Genomic DNA, 24,135 nt, shown 5'->3' with positions numbered 1-24,135 from the left:
TTCCATATATGAACTTTCAAAAATAATCTAGGGTTACTCGATGAAGAAAAACAGAGTGTTCTCCTGAACAAAAATAAAGGACTCTTTTCTCAAGCTTCAAAAACAAGGGAAAAAGAATTGTAGCAATCGGAAAAAGTTAGAAATTTTCCTATTCTATTACGATTGTTGCTTTTTATCAAACTAAAATTCTTCTTCATTCTTAAAACACCAGATATTGTGGGTTGGAGCAAAGAAACAATAGAAAGAATGTTGGCTCGATGTTTAAGTGGCCGATCATCCACACCCAACTATGGTATTATGGATATTCAAGATCTTTAAGTCTTTGTTATGAATATATTGTTTGTTACTGGTTATTATAGTATTATACGCAGTCGCTTTCACATTAATTTATACAAATACTACGGATTTTTCAAAGTCCTGATAACTTTTTTATTTGATATATAAGTCTATTAGATTAATATTCATTAGACGTGTATTTTATTTGTTAGCTGTTTATATTCATATTCACATTTAAAATAATAGTCTCATATTGGTAATGTTATATGCAGATCCTATCTCTGAAGCCTCACTTTTCACAATTAAAGTACACCATGGTGGATCATTTGTGCGTACTCCGGCACGAGGCTACATAGGTGGGAAAGTCGAATATTTTGACTATGTAAATGGGACAACGATAAAGCTATCAGATTTTAAGAATATGGCCGAGCAATGTAATTATGAGAAGGAGCCAGTGGTGTTTTGGGATAAATATGGTTTAAACCTTTATAAGGTTCGATTAGTCGGGAGCAACACTGAAGCTACTAGAGTTGCTACTTGCATTCCAAAGGATAGAGTGGTTGAGATATATTTTGAACATTTGGATTTCTATCGTGACGAAAATCAATGTCATGAGGAAACAAAAATGAATTCTTCACCAACGATTGATGTAGGAGCAAGCAGTGATGATTCTCATGATAGTGATTTTGAAGATTCTGATTATACTTTGGAGGAAGATGATCTATTGTTCTCCAAAAATGTTGATCCTTCGGCTGAATCTTTTGGGATAAGTATCCATGGGAAAACAAAGAAAAATGATGCAACGCAAGATTATGTAAGTGAAGATATGCGAAGAAAGATGCAGAATGAGGAGGGTGACTCGGATTGCGTAGATTCTGATGACACAAGGAGTTTGAATAGTGACTGCGATTCTGAAACTAATGATTGTGAGTTTCCCAAGCACAACCCAAAATTGATGCCCTTAATCCCAAATTAGAGTTGGGAATGATATATGGTAACAAAAAAGAGTTTAAGGAAGCTGTCATTGCAAATCAAGCCAAAATTGGAATGTCAATCAAGTGGATCAAAGATGACAGAGAAAGAGCTAGGGCCGAATGTAGACGTAAAAAGTCTGGATGTAAGTGGAAGATATTGGGCTCGGCAATGCAAAGGGACACATCTTTTCAGATAAAGACTTTTGATCCCGATCATACTTGTTTTGGATGGAATTTTAAGAATAAAATTATCATTTCAAGCTGGATTGCAAGGAGGTATGTTGATAGAATTAAATCAAATAAGACTTGGAAAGTATCAGAATTCAGAGATACATTGAGTAGGGAATTACAATTGCATGTGAGTATACATCAAGCAAGAAGGGCAAAGGAAAAGGCTATTGCAATGATCGATGGACATATCAATGATTAGTTTAGTATATTATGGAACTATTGTAATGAAATTGTTAGAACCAATCCCAGGACTTCTGTTTTCATGAAACAAACTTCAAATGAAAGTTCTGACAAGCTGATGAGATTTTAGAAATTTTATGTTTGCTTTGCAGCTTGTAAAGCTGGTTTCAAGGCAGGTTGTAGGAAAATTGTTGGGGTTGATGGGTGTTGGCTGAAGGGTACTATGTATGGGGCACAATTACTATCAGTTGTTACTTTGGATGGGAATAACAACTTCTTTCCAATAGCTCATGCAATTGTCGAGAAGGAAAATAAGGAAACATGGAAATGGTTCTTAACCTATCTGATGAATGATCTTGAGATCGAAGAGCAGTACTTGTGGACTTTTATGTCAGATAAGCAAAAAGGACTCCTTGAAGCTTTTGAAATTGTATTGCCTGGCGTTTCTCATAGATTTTGTGTGCGACATATGCATAGCAATTTCAAGAAAGTTGGATATTCTGGAATGACTTTAAAAAATGCTCTTTGGGAGGCAGCTTCAGCAACAACTATTGACAGGTTTGATGATTATATGGCTAATTTAAATGGAATTTGGGTGACATTTGTCCTGTTATTAAAAAGAAGTTGGCCAAAACAATGAAGAATGCTGCTTATATTCCTAAAAAGTCGAACACTTGGAATTATGAAGTCATTGGACCTATCGAAGGTGACGCTTGGGCTGTAGACTTGTATAACAAAACATGCAGCTGTAGGAAATGGGAACTTTCAGGAATTCCTTGTAAGCATGCCATACCGGCCATTTGGTTGAAAGAGGATGAGGTTCTAGACTATGTTGATGATTGCTACAAAGTCGAGACATATAGAAAAATTTATGAAGTTTCTATATTTCCTATGAATGGTCCTGATTTATGGGCTAAGTCACGGAATCCTCCACCATTGCCACCTTCTTACTTGAAGAAGAAGAAAGGGAGGGAAAAAAAAAGGAAAGAAGATGATGAACCAGGAGCTGGCAGGACCAAGTTAAAAAAGAAATCAAAGTCAGTTGATTGTAAAAAATGTGGTAGACTTGGCCACAATAGCAGAACTTGCAGTTCTTACTTAGATACCATCGAAATTCATCTGTCGGACTAACCTTGCAGTTTGGAGTCCGTTATAGTCAAGGAAGCATCAAGTTCTCATACTGTCGAAAAGCTACCGGTAAGAAATTTTACATCATTTTGTGTTTTAATTTGTTCTTTCAGGTTAGAAGAGGTACATCTCAGGTTACCCAACAAAGTTACATCTTTCCGTCATCTCAACAAGGCGACGATTGTTGAAGAAATTTGGCTTCTTATTATATTGAAGAAATACTGATAGTTTCTTCTCTTCTATTAGTGTATTGGTTTATGGAGCTTTTGGTTTCTTGTTGATCAGTTGCTGGTTTCCGTTTTAGTTTTTATGCTGCTAGGTTTTTGTCTTTAATTAATTAGTGCTACTATTGCTTTTGCTGTTGCTGGAGAAATGGTATTGTAGTACATGGGTACTGAGTTTTGTTTGATTATTCTGTTATTTTTTTGCTGCTCATTATTGCTGGTGTGAATCAGTAAAGCCATAAAGTTGTTCCTTGTTACTTGTCTGAAGTACTACAAAAATGAAGATTTAACTATACAAGTACTTTATTAGACTTGAAAAACAAAGAACTTAACAGTACATTGCACTTGTTAAAGAAGAGATGATACAAGTACTCTTGGGCAACAATAATACTTTTCATTTAACTTGTAAACTGTACATACAAGGTATTCAACTTCTTCTCCAATTGCTTCTCATTGTTGTAACAATCTTTAAATTGTGCCTCGCGATCAACCACTTTTTCGAGAGTTTTGAATCATATGAAGAGATCTTAATTAGGCTCTTCATTGCTCCAACTAAAATAGTTGCATTATTCTCCTGTTGCTGCAATAACAGAAAAAATAAAAATATCTTCGTGCTTGAAATGGTCATTGATGTAAAATATAACTAGAAAAACATGCTAAAGATTTTCTTTTGAATTGTAAAGCAGTTGTGGAGGCTTGTTTCACACATATTTTTTCCAAGTCTTGATAATCAATTGTTATGCTAGATAGGGTGTAACTTGCCATAAAAATTTGGGTGCAGTTGACAGAATGCATAGAACAAGATACAAACAAACTAAAATAACATGGTCTAATGATGATGGCATTAAGTTCATGATATTGTTTCTTTAAAATCTGCATTCCTCCACTATAGGTCTCAAATAACCACCTAAATAGAATCAAGACAATAGGCTTCTTATTTGAGAAAGAACTGACAAAGTTGAATCACTCCCTAGCATTTGTATTTTTCAAGTGTAAATTCAATTTTACATCATGGAACACCATCTGCATTCTATCCCTGTAATCGCACTATACATAACTATGAAGGGGGGTAATGATATAATTTAGTGCAGTTCTATATCATAGACTGCTGAAATTAGCAGAGTAAAGGACTAAAAACGTTCTAGAATTAGAATCAAGCGTGGGAAATGATTGAAAACTTAACAAATTCACCAAGTGATTGAACCTATCAATAAACCAATGCAGTTGAGAATCTCAATGAAGAATGGTACCTCTCTAATCTAGGATACTCAACTTTCGAAGAAAACAAGATTAACCTACTTTGATCTATGTTGCGTGGACTCTTCAAAATGTCAACTGATGCGTGTCGGATTCATCAACATTAGTGTATTTTTGGAGAATCGAACACGGGTGCGGCATTAAAAGTGAAAAGTCCACGCAACTTAGACTTTGATTTTTAGTGTCGACATATTTCTTTATATATTACAAAATGAATACAATACTGGATTATCCAAACCAGAATGAGAAAAGAAACAAAATTGTCAAGTCATTCTAACATTTTATCAAACAGGTAAGGGACATCTTAATGTCCAGTTATCAAATCTTGGTAATTTCTAATAGTTCTTAGCAAGCAATAAATTTTTTAAAAATGATGAAGATGAGGAGAACACAAGTCAAATACATCAACCAATTAAAGCACTACAGGAAAAAGAAAGAAACGAAAAGCTTGCGAACTTTTACCATGTCTTGTGAGAAGCGATGACAAGGTAGACATAGCCCTTTGAGTTGGTGTAAAAGAGTTGGAGCTATGATTTCTGTTCCCAGAAGTTCTAGGCTATTTTAGTTGAAGGACAGTTGAGTTATTGAAGTCTGCTTTGCTGAAGGTGGAAGACAATGAGAAGGATACTTGGAAAATTTAAGGGGAAAGCCACGTGCTTGGCACGTTCTTTTGTTGGGACCGTGAGTATTTTGACAGCTTCTAACAGAAGAATGGATTTTGCCACTTTTTGAATAGTACAAGGACGTTTTTTGCTCACTATAGTAACACAAGGATGTACCTTAGGTTTGGGCTATAGCAGAGGGATGATTTTAGCCCAAAACTTGAGATTATTTGGTTGGTCAAATTAGCTTATAGACACGTTTTACCTTATTTCAGTAAATATCATAAGTGTTTATAAGTCAGGTGCTTATAAGCCAAAATCAGTTATAAGTTACTTATCTCATATGCCAAAATCAGTCATAAGCCAAAGGCTGAACCCATCGGGAGGCATCTGTGGTTGGCAGCATCTTTCAATTAGACACATCAACTAAACCTTGTATCTATTGAGCACTCAGACTATATCGAATTTGTTCCAATTAGACATTTATTGCTGACATGACATTGTGAGTGTAATACACTCAAAGTCAGCACGTGAGAGGATCTCTTTAGCCAATTTTTACTTTATTTTCTCTTCTTCTTCCCATGTTTTCAGCCACTACCTCCCACCATTTCCCTAAGCTTAAACTCCTTTAGTGGAGGTCGAATTTGGTCTCTTCAACTTTTGAATTCAAAAAGCAGTGAAATACATAGGTTTCTATGAAATTTGCTTGACTTTAGACAGATTGATGATGGAGGAGCATGATGATTTAGTCACGAACGCGTCGATCATGAAGAAGAAGAAATTGAAGATTTGCTAGAAGTTATTCATGGAGCGAAAGTTGGAATTTTATCGGGAAAAGTGTATCCAACTTTAAATCAATCTGCGTGAATTGTGACTTGAATATTCAACCCTTGAAATAGTCGGTCACTATATAGGGAACGAGGGGGCTGGTTCGTCATCGTTGGGCCGGAGTTCGCAGGTCAAACTTCTTTTTAGGCCAGATCTAATTTATTTTGGCATGAGAGCAACAAGGGAGCAATGAGGTGAGGGGAAATGAGAAGTGGCTCATTGTTTGGAGTTCGTCGGAGCAAGTGGTGTTGGTGGTTCCTGGAGGTTAGCCAGCAATAGTCCAGTAGGGGTAGGGTAGGTGGGGTAGGATTTAAAAAATAGGTCTGAAAAATAGTTTTTTCTTTTATTTTCCTTTTTATTTATTTTTAAATTATTATTTAGCACCCAAATGCTATATGTCCTCTTTTAATTAGTCATCATGTCACGTCACCCCGAGCGTATTTGTCACGACCCAACTAGAGAGTCACAACATGCTCAAAACAGTCCATAAACACAACAACTACAACACAACACTTTATGACCTTTCCTCCATAACTATTTTCACTTTTAAGACTTGCTAAACCTTCAAATCAACTCAACATAAGAGATAAGATGAAGAACATACCTTATACTTGAAGAACTTTAGCCACACCAACTTTCTTCAAGACCAAACTCACCACAACATCAAGTAGAACCAAGAACAGTCACCTTTCATGGACTAGTTTTGTGTAATCTTGTTAAATTCTTGATTTAATGGGCTATAAATATTTGGGGGATGTGTTAAGAGATTTCTAGAACTCATGGGAGTGTAAAATGCTGAAAAAATGGGGTTGATGGGGGTATTTATACCCCTCATAAGTTGGTTCCACCAACTTTCCCAAGTGGGACCCGCAGAAGCCATTTGGCAGCTTGGATGGGTTATCTTAAAATGGCCATAACTCCCTACTCCCATGTCGTTTTGACGAGCGATTTGTTGCATTGTAAACTAAACTCGACGAACTTCATTTTAGGATTTTGAAACACCTTAAAACTCCTAATATACCTAGAGATATACCCCTCCAAAGTTGACCCAAAATTCTGTCCAAAATTCTGCCAACTTTTTTCCAAATTTTCGACAAACTTATTTTCTTCGATTTGCTTGGTCCCGGAATCTTCCGAAACTCTCCATACATGATATTTATCATTAATCATACTTGATAATGGTCATGTGTCCTTTTTTTTCAAGGTTGTCCTTCCCGGTTACGACTTAAGAGATCGTAATTCATCTGTACTTCATTGATAGGTACTTCCCATGGCTTGTACCTTTCAAAACTTCAAGGGACGTCTCCGATAATCCATTAATACGGTGAAGTACATAGCATGCTCATGCTCTGAAAGTGCGAGGTATAACCGTATTATCATACTTTGTAATTTTAACTGATTGTCAAAAAAGTGCCTAATTGGAACAAATTTTATGTAGTCTGAGTGCTCAATAGGTACAAGGTTTAGTTGGTGTCTAAGTGAAAGATGTTGTCAATCACGGGTGTCTCCCTATGGATTCAGCCTAAGCCAAAACTTATGGTGTTACTACTTATAAGCCATTTTGATTTGATATACCTTTTACGATTTTATCCCTGACATCTGTTGTAACCTCCAAAATACTCTTCAGACATAACTTTTAATTATTTGCTATTTTATTTCCTTCATATATCCTATTTTATGTACAATACTTTTAAATTAATGTTGAGTAGTTGTTGGCTCAGTGATTATGTCATGACCCGACTAGGGGGCCATGACGGGTACCCGGAGCTGACTACCGAGCACCACTCATTATGTCAATCATCACACTCATCCTGGACACATATAATCTCTAAGACAACACATGCATATATATAGGCCCTCACGACTACAAAAAAAATGATATAAAAATGTACAATGTAGTCATTATGGAGCATCTACTACCCACACATACACATCTACGAGCCTCTACTAGAGTATTGTGACATAAGGACGGGACAGGACCCCGTCGTGCCCAAATATATACACAAAATAATATCTCAAAAATGGCACCTCCGGAATAGTGGAGTCCTCCTGTAAATATGCTGAGCAGCTCCTACGAATCTGGGCCACCTCCCTGTCTACCTGTGGGCATGAACACAGCGTCCAAAAGAAAGGACGTCAGTACGAACATCGTACTGAGTATGTAAGGCATGAACAATAATAACATATCGAAGAAACAAGGGAACATCAAGTAAGGAAAACAACCTGTACTGAGGATCACTTAAAACAGAACAATGCATGCTAACTTACATCATAAAAATCATCATGTCAAGTATGCATATATAAGCTGCCCGACCATATAGGTACGGTGTAATCATCATTAGCCCGCGTACAGTCCTCTCGCGTCCGGGGTAACCATCTCATGCCGCCCACTAGTGGTGTCTGCCCATGCCCTCTAGACATGGTGTATATGCCGCTCACCTTAGCGGTGTCTGCCCGGTCATCTAGGCATGGTGTAATCTCATCATCATGTACTTATCATAATGCATGCATAAGAACTCAAGGATAAGCTATAACTCTATCGGGGTGACGTAAGGTCGAGAACCCCCGATTCCATTATGGAGCAGTCATAATCATCCTGCCTCACCTTGAAGGAACTAGCATCATAAGGTGAGTGTAGCAACAATGGATATCATCAAAGAATCATTGATTTCATAAGAATACCATATCATAAGCTTTGGAATCTCTAGACATAGGCTCATCATCATCATTATCGTATTCATAACATGTCTCTTATCTTTATCACATGAGAAGCTCTTTATAAACATAGACTCATAGTTTCCGGAATATAAGAAAGTCATGGAAAGATAAAAGGAATCATGTCATAGGAATCATGTCTTAGAAAAGAAGGTACTAGCCTCACATACCTTTACGCCTTTCTAACTTGCCGACTATACGCTTCCTTCCAAGTTCGTAATTCTACCTTCAAAGGAATTCGTGCTAAGATTAGATAATCGACAACATACTCAAGCTTAAGCCAAAGCTAATGAAAATTGGCAGCATTTCCTTTGTTTCTATAACTTCCTCCACATGATATAACAACTCCCAAACATCAATAACAACATTCCTAATATTATAATCCATAACTTGACAAGTTCAACATTATTCAATACCCAAAATTCCCCTCACAGTCACTCATAACCATAGCCATATTATAACACCCCATTCATCCTCATATAATGTTTCTCCAATATTCTTAATACCATTTATAACAAGATTATACTCATAACATCTCAAGAATTATGGTTCATGTCACACTATTATTCAAGAACACCATTTCTTCACATATGAGCTCTATATTCTACCTTCTTCCACAATCCAGGTCTTTCAACCCCTCAATATTCCAAATAACATGAAATGATCATAAAACTTACCTTTGATTATGTGAGGACGGGCTTTGGATGGAAATGTTTCACTTGAAGAAAAACCCTAGCTTCAATCCAAAGAGATTTCTTGACTTCAAACAACCCTAGCTAACATTCTTCACTTGATTCCTTTGAATTTATGATATTGATCTTTGATTTCCCTTGAATTCTTGTGAAAGAAGGGTGTAGAATGTTCTAGAGACTTGGAGAGAAGTGGAGAAGTGAGAAAAATGAAAATAATAATGTGGGGTCTTGTATTTTTAATTGGAAAAATCTGACCCGTCGGACATTCTACGGACACTTATATGGTCCGTATAAGTGACCGTGAAATTGCCCCATCAATTCCCCATTTCTGTAACCATTATACGGTACCTTATACAGTCCGTATAATTTTATATGATCCGTATAAGTGACCGTATAACTCCATCAGTGATGGACCTTCACTGTAACGGTTATACGGACCGTATAAATGGCCGTATAATCCACTTTTCTCCCAACTTATTCTTGTCGTTTCGTTTAATCTCCAATCCTTATGGAACCTTCTTGGCACTTGTTTAACACTTCATTAACAATCTAAGGAGTATTATAACTTTTCCTCAAGACATTATTAAATCAATATTAGCTCGGTACTTGGCAAATCCTTTTTCAAAACACGACTTATACTTAATCATTCTTCAACGAACTTTCTTTTCTTGCCTCAATCATCATTGGAATCTTAATGGGAACTGTTAAGTAACCTTTCTTTCTTGTAGGAACATTGAATACGTCTCACCTTGTGTTAGTCTATCTACCATACGACGACATGAATTTTCTGAGGTGTAACATTCTTTTCCCCTTTAAAAACATTTGTCCTCGAATGTTAAGTTCTCGGGAATTCTATAAAAATTTCGCCAGAGTTTTTTCTGTAATATGGCGCTACCATCCTGTCACAACAACCCATAATAACAACGCCTCACAGTGTTACAACACAATAGCAAGAAATTATGGCCACACACGACTTAAAAGGATAAAAAAGCATACATACCTTATAATACTGATGTCTCATTTTGGATCTCTTCCGGGGTTGAAAACAATTGCGGATATTTGGACTTCATGTTTTCTTCCGCTTCCCAAGTCATTTCTTCTTTGTTATTGTTTCTCCATAAGACCTTAACTGAGGCTACCTCTTTATTTCTAAGTCTCTGTACTTGCCTATCTAGTATGGCAATGGGTACCTCTTCATAAGCCAATTTTTCTGTCACTTGAACATCATCTACCGGCACGATCCTAGTAGGATCTCCGAAACATTTACGGAGCATTGATACGTGAAAAACTGGATGGACTGATTCGAGTTCGGGAGGCAAGTCCAGTTCATAAGCTACTTGACCCACCTTGCAGACAATCTTATAAGGTCCAGTGTACCGAGGACTTAACTTTCTCTTCTTACCAAATCTCATCACGTCTTTCATTGGTGATACCTTTAAGCATACCCATTCATCAACTTGGAATTCTGAGTCTCGCCGACGGTTGTCCGTATAATATTTCTGGCCACTTTGGACTGTTAACAATCGATCTCGGATAACCTTGATTTTTTCCACCGCTTGTTGAATCAACTCAGGGCCTACTAGCTGTACCTCTCCTACTTCAAACCACCCAATTGGGGATCTACACTTTCTTCCATATAGAGAGCTTCATACGGGGCCATCTGAGTACTGGAATGATAACTGTTATTGTATGCAAACTCGATAAGAGGCAAGTGATCATCCCAGCTACCTCTGAAATCTAGCACACATGCCCGCAACATATCTTCCAAGGTTTGAATGGTGCATTTAGCTTGTCCATCAATTTGTGGATGAAACGTTGTGCTAAGCCTTACCTGAGTACCCAAACCTTCTTGAAAAGACTTCCAGAATTTAGTTGTAAATTGTGCCCCTCTATCTGTGATAATAGATATCGGGATCCCATGAAGTCTGTGATAATAGATATCGGGACCCCATGAAGTCGTACAATCTCTTTAAGATACAACCTTGCATAATCTTCTGCCGAATATGTGGTTCTGACTGGAAGAAAATGAGCTGATTTCGTGAGTCTATCAACGATCACCCATTTTGATGCTCAATTTTCACTTGTTGGCAATTTGGATATTGAGCTAAAATTCTGCTATGTCTTTCTTCATTCCATCCCACCAATACATTAATTTCAGGTCATGATACATCTTTGTCGCTCCTGGGTGAATGGAATACCGAGTGTAATGAGCTTCTTCTAGAATCCGATGACGTAATCCTGCAACATTTGGAACACATAGCCTATCTCGGTATCTAAGAACTCCATCTGTAGAAATCTCAAACGGCGACTTCTCTTTCTCAGGGAGTGTATCTCTATAGTGACTCAACTGAGGATCTTCATATTGGAGCTCTCTCACCTCCATATCTAAGGATGAAACGGTCGGGTTGTGAATACCGATTCTTTCATTGCCTGAATCAATTAGACAAACTCCAAGACTGGCTAGCTGGTGCAGCTCACGGATTAATTCTTTCTTCTCCGAAGGAACCTCACATATACTATCCATTGTGTCACACCCCGACCTTACTAGGGTGTGATGGGCACCCGACCCCATATTCGGAGCCGAGCGAACCCGCTGACTCTTATTACCTACTTAATCTCCTTAGATTCTTACCTCAATAAGAAATGAAAAACATAATAATGCTTTCAGAATTTTTTTTTCTTTCTTTTCCATCGTACTCAACTCAAATAGAATCTGTAATCTCATTGACTTTGATACATAACACAAAATGACATATCGACTGGTGGAGCCGATTACAATACCGACATTCTATACCCACGACTCTGTCTGCAAAGTCTCTAACATCAATCCAGAAATCCTAGCATACAGGCTCTGACTCGGCAGCATTCCCAGGAACAAGTGGGGTCTACCAACTTCGCTGGAACCTCTTCTATACTAGCTTCTGCTCGTCTGGGTGTACCTGCGCGGCATGAAACGCAGCCCCCGAAGAAGAGGGGTCAGTACGAGCAATGTACTGAGTATGTAAGGCATGAATAGTAACAAAGTAAGGAATATAAATGTGTACAGTAACAAAACGGAAACATAGGGCATATCATGAAGTAAAAGAGTAACCTGTACATCTGAGTGCCGCTTAGGCGGATACCCTGCATGATTGGTATGTCATATTGCCGAGGCGTCGGCTCCGATCCATTTAACCCCATATATATATATATATATATATATATATATATATATATATATATATATATATATATATATATATATCATACTTTACTTTCTTTGAAAAACACTCATTCCTTTTTTTTATATATATAGAAAATAGAACATATCATATCATATTGCCGAGGCGTCGGCAGCCGATCCATTTAACCACATATCCCGCGTCCGGGACGATATCATATCATACCAACTGATCAGGTGGCTACGCGTATATAACGCTCTGCCCTTTTTCCCATCTTCCCCATATACGTATACATATACATATATCAGCGTCTATAGCGCTATGACCCTTTCTCCCCTCTTTCCCAATATACATATACGTATACATATATCATATAGCAGCACGCAGGAGAGCCCAAAGAAAGTCATATAACTATCGGAGTGACGTAAGGTCGGTAACCTCCGATTACATTATGGAATAATCAGGATCATCATGTCTCGCCTTGAAGGGACTAGTATTATAAGGCGAGACTATCAATGAAGAATAGCGTCAAGAGAACACGTAGAGTAAGGTCATAAGCCTCATAAAACATCAATTTATACCCTTTGGAGTCTTTAGAAAATAGAGTCATAATAAGGAATAGAATTAAAATCAAGACTAGCTCTTTGTTCTTATATTCGTATTGGCTCCTTAACTTAAGACTTTTAGACATGAAACCATTCTTGTCATAACCATCCTAGACATATTCTCTTTTTGACATCATCGTTATCATTACAAAAGCATATTCATCGTTGTAACCATAAAAGTTTACAAAGTCATGAGCCTTTGTTTTGGGAAAGTAAAGACATTTTGGAAAACGCTTACGGGTTATTAGAAAGGAAATCATGCCATAGAATCACAAGCTTCTAACTTTTGAAAATAAGGAAAACATGGAAATATTTATGAAATTACAACCTAAGGATCATGCCTTTGAAAGAAAAGGGACGAGCCTTAACATACCTGTGTCGCGCCTTACTAGCTACGCTTATTCGTCCAACTTGTTAGTCTACATTCAAGAAGATCGACGCAATCATTAGATTCATTTCCACACACACTTGTCTTAGTCTTTCAAATAAATTCACTTATGATCTGCCGAAATTTCGGCAGCATCTCCCCCGTTTATATGCCTAGCCCAAAATTACAATTCAGCAACCAATCAACAACAACAATAATGCCAATAGTATTAATACCATTTCCAACACCAACGTATGCCATAAAATAGCCCGCACACTGTTTTCTAGATTTCTCAACCCACCAAATTTGCGTTATACTTATATAATAATTTTATTTCCGTAAAGGAGTCGGAATTCATATGAACAACATCAATAACAACATCCTCCACATTCTACAAGTTAACTACATTTATTTTCATCCAAAATTCTCTTCAAATTTCATCCCATAATTCACAATGCCAACGGACGAATTTATATCGCTATTTTCCCCATTCTAATCCGTTAAAACTTTAAATAAACTTATTAGCAATGAAAAATAACCTTATCCATACCTTAGTCATTCAGCCACCACGTTATCATCCTCCTCCTTGGTTGATTTTTAGCTCAAATTGAAGACAACGCAGCGTACAACACTTTTCCCTTCATGGGCTTCGGGATTCGGGGCTCGGATTTTGGTCAAAATTGGTTTTTCTTCTCCAAGGCTTTTTCTCTATCTCTCTCCAGAATTTTCTGGCTGTTCCAGATCTTAAAATGAGGAGGGAAGGCCTAAAATATCACTTATATAACATGGGTCATGGGCCTAACCCGGTTGGGCCCGAGTTGGGCCTAGCCCACTGACCTTTCGACCTTAAAACGTACATATCTCCTTGTACCGACGTCACCTGGGAACTCACGACCTATGGTTGGAAAGCTAATTCACTTATCTATAACTTCTATTTCTTGGTATTTTTCCAAATTCCAAAATTATAATACCGTGTTTTCCTCTCGAAGTCAGGTCACCCGAAAACGTTTTCTTAAAAATATTCGTTTGGAGAACTTCCACTTTGATTCGGCTCAAGGGTCCTTCTTGAGTTGTGTTCAACTTCACATGTGTGCTTAATATAACTTTTCACGTGTTCCTAAAAAATCTCGATGTGTGGACCCCACCTCCGCTTACGACTAATCCGACGTGCAAAAATACGAAATATAATACCATCAACGTGAGTTTGAATTATGTAGAGACAACATGATTGTCAATTTTGAGGAAGCACGTGTCACGATCATACTCTTAAAACGCGGGGTATAACACATTGATTTGCGGCTAAGTGCATCAGCTACTACATTTGCCTTCCCAGGATGATATAAAATACTCACATCATAATCTTTCAGCAGTTCTAACCACCGCCTTTGCCGTAGACTTAACTCCTTCTACTTGAAAATTTATTGGAGACTCTTGTGATCTGTATAAATATCAACATGAACACCATACAAATAGTATCTCCACATCTTTAGTGCATGGATAACCACGGCTAATTTAAGATCATGGGTCGAATAGTTCTTCTCATGTTTCCGCAACTGCCTTGAAGCATAGGCAATGACTTTACCGTGCTGCATCAACACACAGCCTAACCTAACACCAGAGGCATCGCAATACACAACATAACCATCTGTCCCCTCTGGGAGTGTCAGGACTGGGGCTGAAGTTAATCTATCCTTCAATTCCTGGAAACTGTGTTCACAAGCATCGGTCCACGGGAATTTTGTCGATTTATGAGTTAACTTCGTTAATGGTGCTGAAATAGAAGAAAATCCTTCCACAAATTTCCTATAGTATCCTGCCAACCCCAGAAAGCTACGGACTTATGTAGGCGTTGTAGGCCTTGGCTAAGTCTTCACAGCCTCAATTTTTTGAGTATCAACTCAAATGCAGTCAGCTGAAATGATATGGCCCAGAAAAGTCACAGAATTCAGCCAAAATTCGCATTTCAAAAATTTATCGTACAACTCACGAGTCCGAAGGATCCCAAGGACAATGCGTAAATGGTCTGCATGATCTGCTTTTATCCGAGAGTATACTAGAATATCATCAATGAACACGATCACGAACAGATCTAAGAGAGGCCTGAATACATTATTCATCAGATTCATAAACACTGTCGGAGCATTAGTTAACCCGAATGACATCACCCGAAATTCATAATGGTCATATCTCGTTCTGAAAGCTGTTTTGGGAATATCTTCTTCCCTAACTCTCACTTGATGATACCCCGATCTCAGATCAATTTTGGAAAACCATTTGGCACCCTATAATTGGTCAAACAAATCATCAATTCTTGGAAGCGAATATTTATTCTTTATCGTCACTTTGTTCAGCTGTCTATAGTCAATGCACATCCGTAGGGAACCATCTTTCTTTTTCACAAATAGGACGGGTGCTCCCCACGATGACGAACTGGGCCTAATGAATCCTTTCTCGAGCAAATCTTTCAATTGTGCCTTTATCTCTTTCAATTCTGCAGGAACCATTCTATAAGGAGGAATAGAGATTGGTTTAGTATCCGGTAACACATCAATAGCGAAATCAATCTCTCTTTCTGGAAGAAGGCCGGGAAGTTCATCTGAAAATACATCCGGAAATTCATTTACTACCGGGACAGATTGAAAAGTCGGTGGCTTTGCTTCGGTGTCATGAACTCGGACTAGATGATAAATATATCCTTTTGTTATCATTTTCCTCGCCTTAAGGTGGGAAATAAACCTACCTCTTAGAGACGCGGTACTACCTTTCCATTCAAGCACTGGTTCTCTCGGGAATTGAAATCAGACTATTTTCATTTTGCAATCGACATTAGCATAACAAGAAGCCAACCAATCCATACCAATAATCACATCGAAATCTAACATTTCCAGCTCAACTAAATCAACTTTAGTCTGACAATCACATACCACAATTACACAGTTCTTGTATACTTGTCTAGCTATCACGGGATCACCAAACGAAGTGAATACCTCAAAAGGTTTAATTGGCTCGGGTTTCACCCCAATGCGACCAGCAATATAATGAGTAATATAAGACAATGTAGAACCCAGATCTATCAATACATAAACGTCATGAGAGAATATGGATAATATACCTGTAACCATATCCGGGGAGGACTCAAGATCCTGGCGTCCTGCTAAAGAATAAATACAGGGCTGAGTGCCACCTGGACTGGATGTCCCCCTCTGTCCCTACCACGGCCTGCTGGAATCTGGGGAGTTGCTCTATCAGGCGCACAGACGAAGAAGAACCAGCTGTTGATCCTGTGGGCTGAACTCCAACTCTACCACTCATCGATGGGCAATCTCGCATCATATGCCCAACCTGACCATAGGCATAGCAAGCATCAGAACCCCGGCGACACTGATCGGAATGTAATTTACCACATTGGCTACATTGCGGCACCGGTGGTCTCCGCTGACTAGGATCACCTCCAAACTGAGAACCTGAGACTCTCGAACTCTGACCCTATCCAGACTAAATAGGGCGATCAAATCTCCTGCCCGCAAATCGAGGAGGTGAACTCGTCGCGGACTGGCCCGAATAGCTAGAATATTGTTGCCGCTGACCCCCTCTATACTCACCACTAGCAGGTCTGGCCCTCTTACTCTGCCCTCTATCAATATCGCGCTCACTTCTTTGCGGATGCTGTTGCTCTTCTAAGTTCTGGGCATGATCCTGAATACGGGAGATATCCATCCCCTCTGCAATGAAGCTGCAAAGCAATCTTTGAACAAATGTGGCCCTAAGCCACTCACGAATCGATGTACTCTATCTCCCATGTCAGCCACCACAGTCGGAGCATATCTAGCCAATGAATTAAAGTGAAGGCTATACTCTCGGGCACTCATATTCCCTTGCTTTAAATTTAGAAACCTGTCAGCTCGGGCCCTTCGAACCTCGGGTGGCAAATAATAACCAATAAAAGCTTTTACGAACTATTGCCAAACCGGGGAGGTGCATCCTCTCCTCTTGAAGAAATCCAGTTGTTATACCAAAGAACCGCCACATCCCGGAGCCTATAAAATGCCAACTCCACCGATTCAGTATCGGAGGCATGGATGATTCTCAACGTCATCAGCATCTCATCAATAAAACCTTATAGGTCCACATTCGGCTTTGACCCGAAAAATTCTGGGGATTTAAAATCATGAAATCACGGGCTCTAGCACTAGTCGCCATGTCACTTGGACCCATACTCTACCGCTGTGCCTGAGCGGCAACTAACTGTGTTAATAGCTAAATAGCTTCGGTCATTTGTTGACCCGAAGCACCCGGTGGAGGAACTGGAGGCATAGGAGCCGAAGCTGAAGCCCCCTCTTGCTCTTCTAGATTAGGTGGAGTGTTAGAGGTATTGGATGGAGCCTTATTATGAGATTCACCTTCTTCTATATTTGTTGGCGGCTTCCTTTCTATCCGCCTTTCTGTCGTAGCCCTGCCCTTCTGGGCGGCTGTAGCTTTTCTCTTCACCGGCATCACTGAAATCATAATGCACAATTAGGGAGGAGAAAATCTTATAACATAGCTCTATGGCACGATCTAATGAGAAGAAGAATGGTCATTTTTCCTAAATGCCCCGCAACCTCTTGTTTATAAGTGTGGCGCGCTTCACACCCATAAATGAGACATATGGACGGGACAGGACCCTGTCATGCCCAAATATATACATAAAATAATATCTCAAAAATGGCACCTCCGGAATAGTGGAGTCCTCTTGTAAATATGCTGAGTAGCACCTAGGAATCTGGGCCACCTCCCTGTCTACCTGTGGGCATGAACACAGCGTCCAAAAGAAAGGACGTCATTACGAACATTATAGTCAGTACGAACATTGTATTGAGTATGTAAGGCATGAACAATAATAACATATCAAAGAAACAAGGGAACATCAAGTAAGGAAACAACCTGTACTGAGGATCACTTAAAACAGAACAATGCATGCTAACTTACATCATAAAAATCATCATGTCAAGTACGCATATATAAGTTGCCCGACCATATAGGTACGGTGTAATCATCATTATCCCGCATCCAGGCCTCCCGCGTCCGGGGTAACCATCTCATGCCGCCCAGTAGTGGTGTCTGCCCATGCCCTCTAGACATGGTGTATTTGCCGCCCGCCTTAGCGGTGTCTGCCCGGCCATCTAGGCACGGTGTAACACTACTAAAAAACCAGCGTTTAGTAACGGAATATTAGTGATAGCCCATATTACGTCGCTAATTAACGACAGATTAGCTACGGAGTACTCATTTTGTCGCTAGAAAAGCAACTAAAATTTTGTCTCATTATATAGCGACGGATTAGCAACGAAAACTGAGTTTCGTCACTCATGATTAGCGCGAAATTTGGCGCCTTAAATTTCACTACAGATTTAGCAACAGAAGAGGCGTGACAAATTTTATTTTTATGTAGCGACGGATTCAGCAATAAAAACTCCGTCGCTAGGCCTTTTAATTTTTCTCGAAAAAAATATATATTTGCAGCAACGGAAAAATTTGTTGCAATATTAATGATTAAAAGAAATCAATGTATTATTTAGCGATGGAATATAAAATCCGTCGCTATTCCGTTGCTAAGTGTTAAAATAGAAGATATAACCTAGGGTAAACATTTCAGTTCATTTCACTTCAAAACACTCCCAACACAGATATAGAGAGAGAGTATGCGAAATTGCTAACATAGAGAGAGAGAGAGCGCACAACAGAGATCAAAATAATGTGAATCTAGGATTTCTATTGTGTTTTTCTCTTCTTCTGCTACATCTTTTATCTAAAGGAAAGGTATGTTTTGATTTTTCTATGTTTTATGGGCAGTTTCTTTCTTCTTTATCTCCTTCTTTGTGTTTTCTGACATTAAACCTAAAAATAGAAATTAAGAAATCTGTGTTTTTTTGCTTATTATCTAAAGGACAGAGTGTCTTTAAGTGTTTTTTTTGGCTAAAATCGAAGGTGGGTGTCTTGAAAACTGTTGGGTTTATAATTTATTTGAAGGTTAAGTGTTGGGAATCTCTATTTGGGCCAAAATCTGATGAAAATGGAAATTCGACCTTTGTTTGTGCTAAACCTTGTAGGATAATATTATTTGGTGGTTAAAGTTTGTTTTAATTCGTTGCATGTCGAGAAAAAGCTTGAAGGACTCAACATTCTTTATATTCTGTGATTTGAAATCAGTGTTAGTGAACTGGGTTTCTTACTTGATTTTTTCTGTACTCTGTGATTTGAAATCAGTGTTAGTGAACTGGGTTTCTTACTCGATTTTTTTTGTTTCAGTTTCAGTTTTGTTTCAGTTTGTCATTTTTTTTAACTAAAAGGTGAATGATATGTTCTGTTTCACTAAGTTATTTCAGCTTGTTCTTCCATTTAGAGGTCATTCGGTTGTATTAATGATATGAAGACAGAACATTAATTTGATTGCTTTGTTTATGTCAACATTAATAGGAACATGAATAATCTAGAGCGTGATTGGATGTACGATAGGTTGGATGGCCGAGGGGGTATAAACTCTAGCTTTGTAACCAGTGTAGATAATTTTATCCAATTTGCACTTTCTCAACGAAATTACATGAGCGGTAACAAGGTTAGATGTCCATGTAAAAAATGTCACAACATTAAATACATGGATGTTGAAATCGTTGAATATCACCTTTTTAATTTTGGATTTATTGAGGACTATTTTGCTTGGGAGTATCAAGGGGAAAAAGATGTGATTGGTGAGATAGCTTATGGTAATGATTTGCATGGTGGTTCTCAACCTGAATCGGGATTCGATAATCCATACCGACAAATGGTCTTGGATGCAGCTGGACCCAATTTTGGTCAGGGTTCGAGTTCGCAATATTATAGCAATATTGAAGTTGATTCTTCTCATCCTTATGAACCTTCAATGGAGGAGGAGCCTAATCCCGAGTCCCAAAGATTTTACAATTTGCTACAAGCTGCTGATGAAAAATTATATCCCGGTTCTTCTCTCTCTCAACTTGTAGTAGTCTCCAGAATGTTAAATATTAAAATGGAGAATACTTTGTCACAGAGAGGTTATAACCAAATGATACAATTTTTGAAAGACGCTTTACCTGAAGATAACAAAGTGCTTGATAACTATTATCAGACTAAGAAACTAGTGCGTAGTTTGGGTTTGCCAGTTGAAAAAATTGATTGTTGTGATTCAGGATGTATGTTGTATTGGGGTGATGATGAACACCTTACATCTTGTAAATTCTGTGGTAACCAGAGGTATAAGCGTCGTGTCGGCTCTCGTAAGAGGAAATTGGTCCCTTACAAGAAAATGTATTATTTTCCTTTGATTCCTAGATTGAAAAGATTATATGCATCCCATGCTACAGCTGCCGACATGAGATGGCACCATGAGCTTACACAAGAGGATGGGGTAATGCGTCATCCATCAGACTCTGAGGCTTGGAAGAACTTCAATGAAACTCATTCTTTTTTGCTGATGAACCAAGGAATGTAAGGTTGGGGTTATGTACTGATGGTTTCCAACCGTTTAGTCAATCTGGGAGGAAATACTCTTCGTGGCCAGTGATTGTCACCCCATACAATTTGCCTCCAGGAATGTGTATGAAAGAGGCATATATGTTCCTAACTGTCATTGTTCCTGGGCCAAACAATCCCAAACATAAAATTGATGTTTATCTGCAACCTCTAATAAAGGAATTGACTTTGTTGTGGGAGACAGGTGTAGAAGCATTTGACATCTCGCAAAAGCAAAACTTTCAACTGAGGGCAGCTTTGATGTGGACAATCAGTGACTTCCTAGCATATTCTATGTTATCAGGATGGAGTACTGCGGGCAAGTTAGCCTGTCCTTATTGTATGGAGGAAACACAATCCTTTAGATTACAACATGGCAGGAAAAAATCTTGGTTTGATAGTCATAGAATGCTCCTTGACCAACATCATCCTTTTAGGAGAGATCGTAAAAACTTTCTCAAAGGTAAGACTGTCAAAAGACTATCACCACTCTATAGAACAGGAGAGGAAATTTTGAACCAAATTTGTGACTTGGGGATAAGGAAAGTAACAGAGTTAGATGCACAGGAAGTTAATCAGAGAATATGTAAGTCTTGTGGGTGGAAAAAGCGAAGCATATTTTGGGATTTTCCTTATTGGAGTTCTAACATGATTCGACATAATCTTGACGTCATGCATATTGAAAAAAATGTCTTTGATAATGTATTTAATACAGTTCTTAATATTGATAACAAAACCAAAGACAATCTACAATCACGTCAAGATATGGTAAATTACTGTGATCGACCACAGTTGGCAAAGGACACTAGTGGAAAATATCCAAAATCTATATATACAATAGATAAGGAGGAAAGAGCTATCTTGTTCAATTGGGTGAAGGGTTTGAAGTTTCCAGATGGGTATGTTTCGAATTTGGGTAGATGTCCAGACACAAACGCGAAAAGATTATTTGGCATAAAAAGTCATGATTGTCATGTGTTCATGCAACGACTAATGCCTATTGCTTTTCGTGAACTGCTTCCCAGTAATGTGTGGCAAGCACTTACAGAATTGAGCTTATTTTTTAAAGATCTTACTTCGACCACTCTACGAGTGGATGACATGGAAATATTAGAGGCAGACATCCCGCAAATCTTGTGTAAGTTAGAACGTATATTTCCCCCTGGGTTCTTTGACTCAATGGAACATTTGCGTGTGCACCTGCCATATGAAGCAAATATTGCTGGACCTGTACAATATCGATGGATGTATCCTTTTGAAAGGTAAATTTGAAACTTTATGTTCAAATTGTGACAAGTATGCTAAACATAACTTTTCTAATAGAACGGTCCATCCATTTATGAATTTAGGTACCTCGGAACTCTTAAAAGAATGATTGGGAATAAAGCTAGTGTTGAGGGTTCCATTTGTGAAGCATACTTGATGAAGGAGTCAACACATTTGTTTTCTCATTATTTTGAACCTCATGTCATGAAACGTAATCACGATGTGGACCGTAATGATGATGGTGGTGCTGTAGAAGATCTTGTAGGAAATTTATCAATATTCACCCGTCCCGGTCGACTATGGGGAGAAGCAAAAAAGAGGAATTTATCCCTTGAAGAAATCAAGGCTGCCCAAACTTACATTTTACTAAATTGTAAAGAGGTTGAACCGTTTGTGAGGTAGCATTTGAATGTTAAACTCTCTTATTATTATAAATGTCTATATATATATATCATGACTTTCTATAGAACTTAATTTGTTGCAATGAAGTATGTACGTGCAACGTTTGCAAGGAGAATTCCCGAATCTATCTCAAGGTCAAATAGATGAGAGCCTTGAAGCATATTTCTCTATATGGTTCAAGGAATATGTAAGTTTCAACAATCATTAATTTTTATACAATATGTTATTAAATTCTCAAAATTTAACTAAGTCTTACATTTTTCCAAATAGGTCCGCTACAACCATATTGAGAATAAATTCTTGCGTAGTCTTGCTCATGGACCACTAATAGGCGCTACATGTCATTCTGTGTATTTTACTAATGGATACAAATTTCACACAGACAATCATGGTAGCACAAGATCACAATGAACAGCGGAGTTTGTATCTTGGATCCAAATTTTGGTGATTACTATGGACGGATAAAAGAGATTATACAAGTGGAATTTTGTGAAGATCCTTTAAAGCAAACTGTGTTATTCAACTGTGAATGGTTTGATCCAACTATGGATGTTGGTGTCAAAAAGCATAATCAGTACAAATTGGTTGATGTTAATCATCGTCGCCGATATAAAAAATATGAACCTTTTATTCTTGCGATGCAAGCAACTCAAGTGTGTTATGTGTCGTATCCTAGCAAGAAAAAGGATAAGGATGATTGGGCAGCTGTGTTGAAGGTCAAACCTCGGAATGTTGTTGAATTACCCGATGAGGAAGTAATGGTGACAGCTCCAGATTTGAATGTTCCATTCCAAGTTGAAGAAGTTGAAGTCCACGAGATAGATATGAATGTTTCGATTGATGAAAATATACTCTTATATGATCCAAACGGGAATGCAATTGAAATGGATGAACCCATCGATGATAGGTTATTGCCAGAGCATCATGAAATCCAAGATGAATCTACAGAAGAAGAGTATGAAACAGAGGAAACTACGGAGGATGAGGAAGAGTTCGAAGAAGGAACAGATAGTGACTAATGCTTAGTAACATGTGTTGTTGTATCTTTATTGTATTTTGCTTAAGATTTGGGTGTAAAAATTTCTGATGGATGGTTGAGTGTTTTGATTTGCACCACAGTTTTTGTTTATTGTTTTCTTTAACCTATTTTACCACTTTCATCATTACTTACTGAATCTTGTAGTGTACTATGCGACTATGTTGTTTGATAAATGCCTTCTTATTTATTGGCTACTTATTTGGGGTTACGTGCTTAAGTTCGTAGCCAAAATACTTGCTTGGGATAAAGTAACATGTAACTAATACCATTAAATCCTTTATTAGACTTTTATATTCCATTATAGTTTTAGTTCAACCTTTGATAGAATCCTCCTGATGTTATTTATATTACAGATACGTAGTGGACAGCTGGTCAGAATTCATTGACGTGCTACTCATTGAAGGTTCTACATTTTAGCTGCTGTTGTTGAGGTATTGTTGCCTGCTATTGAAGTTCTTCTCACTTAGGTTTATTCATCTCCTCTCTCTCTATACAGTAATTTGTGTAATTTGACGATGAAGTGGCCGCATCAAATTGTGTGTAATTTGTGTGCTTTAACTCTCTTTTTGTTTTCTGCTCTGCTGTTTCCTGATCATCTACCTTTGTTTGGTTGTTTTATTTCTGAGCTTCTTCATCAGAGGTGATGAGCAATCTGTTACCTCTAATTTCTGCACAATTA

The 24,135-nt window shown here is 38.1% G+C and overlaps 2 protein-coding genes and 1 long non-coding RNA gene across 4 annotated transcripts; 2 read left to right on the top strand and 1 right to left on the bottom strand.

Annotated features, from left to right (window-relative positions):
* On the top strand, positions 1-23,902 carry LOC132624000 (uncharacterized). Of its 2 annotated transcripts, XR_009576499.1 has the most exons (3): positions 1-292; positions 549-2,858; positions 23,810-23,902. XR_009576499.1 is itself a non-coding variant. In XM_060338818.1 (2 exons), exons 1-2 carry the CDS (start codon positions 247-249, stop codon positions 1,250-1,252), a joined length of 750 nt encoding a protein of 249 aa, XP_060194801.1. In that variant the 5' UTR covers positions 1-246; the 3' UTR covers positions 1,253-3,251. The 2 variants fall into 2 exon arrangements, 1 of the variants encoding a protein (XP_060194801.1); XM_060338818.1 differs by lacking the exon at positions 23,810-23,902 and having other exon boundaries at positions 549-3,251.
* Positions 3,293-5,113, bottom strand: LOC132624001 (uncharacterized). Its single transcript, XR_009576500.1, has 2 exons — positions 4,733-5,113; positions 3,293-3,593 (listed from the first exon to the last, which is right to left on the bottom strand). It is a non-coding gene; the product is annotated as an uncharacterized LOC132624001 (long non-coding RNA).
* On the top strand, positions 19,875-22,828 carry LOC132624141 (uncharacterized). The gene is made up of 5 exons (XM_060338965.1): positions 19,875-20,725; positions 20,767-22,011; positions 22,099-22,413; positions 22,505-22,604; positions 22,688-22,828. Exons 1-5 carry the CDS (start codon positions 19,875-19,877, stop codon positions 22,826-22,828), a joined length of 2,652 nt encoding a protein of 883 aa, XP_060194948.1.
* Positions 23,903-24,135: the final 233 nt, after the last annotated feature.

This window comes from Lycium barbarum, chromosome 12 (assembly GCF_019175385.1).
Source record: "Lycium barbarum isolate Lr01 chromosome 12, ASM1917538v2, whole genome shotgun sequence".
NCBI lineage: Eukaryota > Viridiplantae > Streptophyta > Magnoliopsida > Solanales > Solanaceae > Lycium > Lycium barbarum.
This window is presented reverse-complemented; position numbering and strand designations above follow the sequence as displayed.

What these genes read in the sequence shown, in the direction of transcription:
- LOC132624141 (XM_060338965.1), top strand. Translation starts at nt 19,875, where the DNA reads ATGGATGTTGAAATCGTTGAATATCACCTTTTTAATTTTGGATTTATT. An exon ending in TGGATGTATCCTTTTGAAAG is followed by an intron (nt 22,012 to 22,098) that starts GTAAATTTGAAA and finishes TTATGAATTTAG; the next exon opens with GTACCTCGGAACTCTTAAAA. An exon ending in GAGGTTGAACCGTTTGTGAG is followed by an intron (nt 22,414 to 22,504) that starts GTAGCATTTGAA and finishes GTTGCAATGAAG; the next exon opens with TATGTACGTGCAACGTTTGC.
- LOC132624000 (XM_060338818.1), top strand. Translation starts at nt 247, where the DNA reads ATGTTGGCTCGATGTTTAAGTGGCCGATCATCCACACCCAACTATG. An exon ending in ATCATCCACACCCAACTATG is followed by an intron (nt 293 to 548) that starts GTATTATGGATA and finishes TGTTATATGCAG; the next exon opens with ATCCTATCTCTGAAGCCTCA.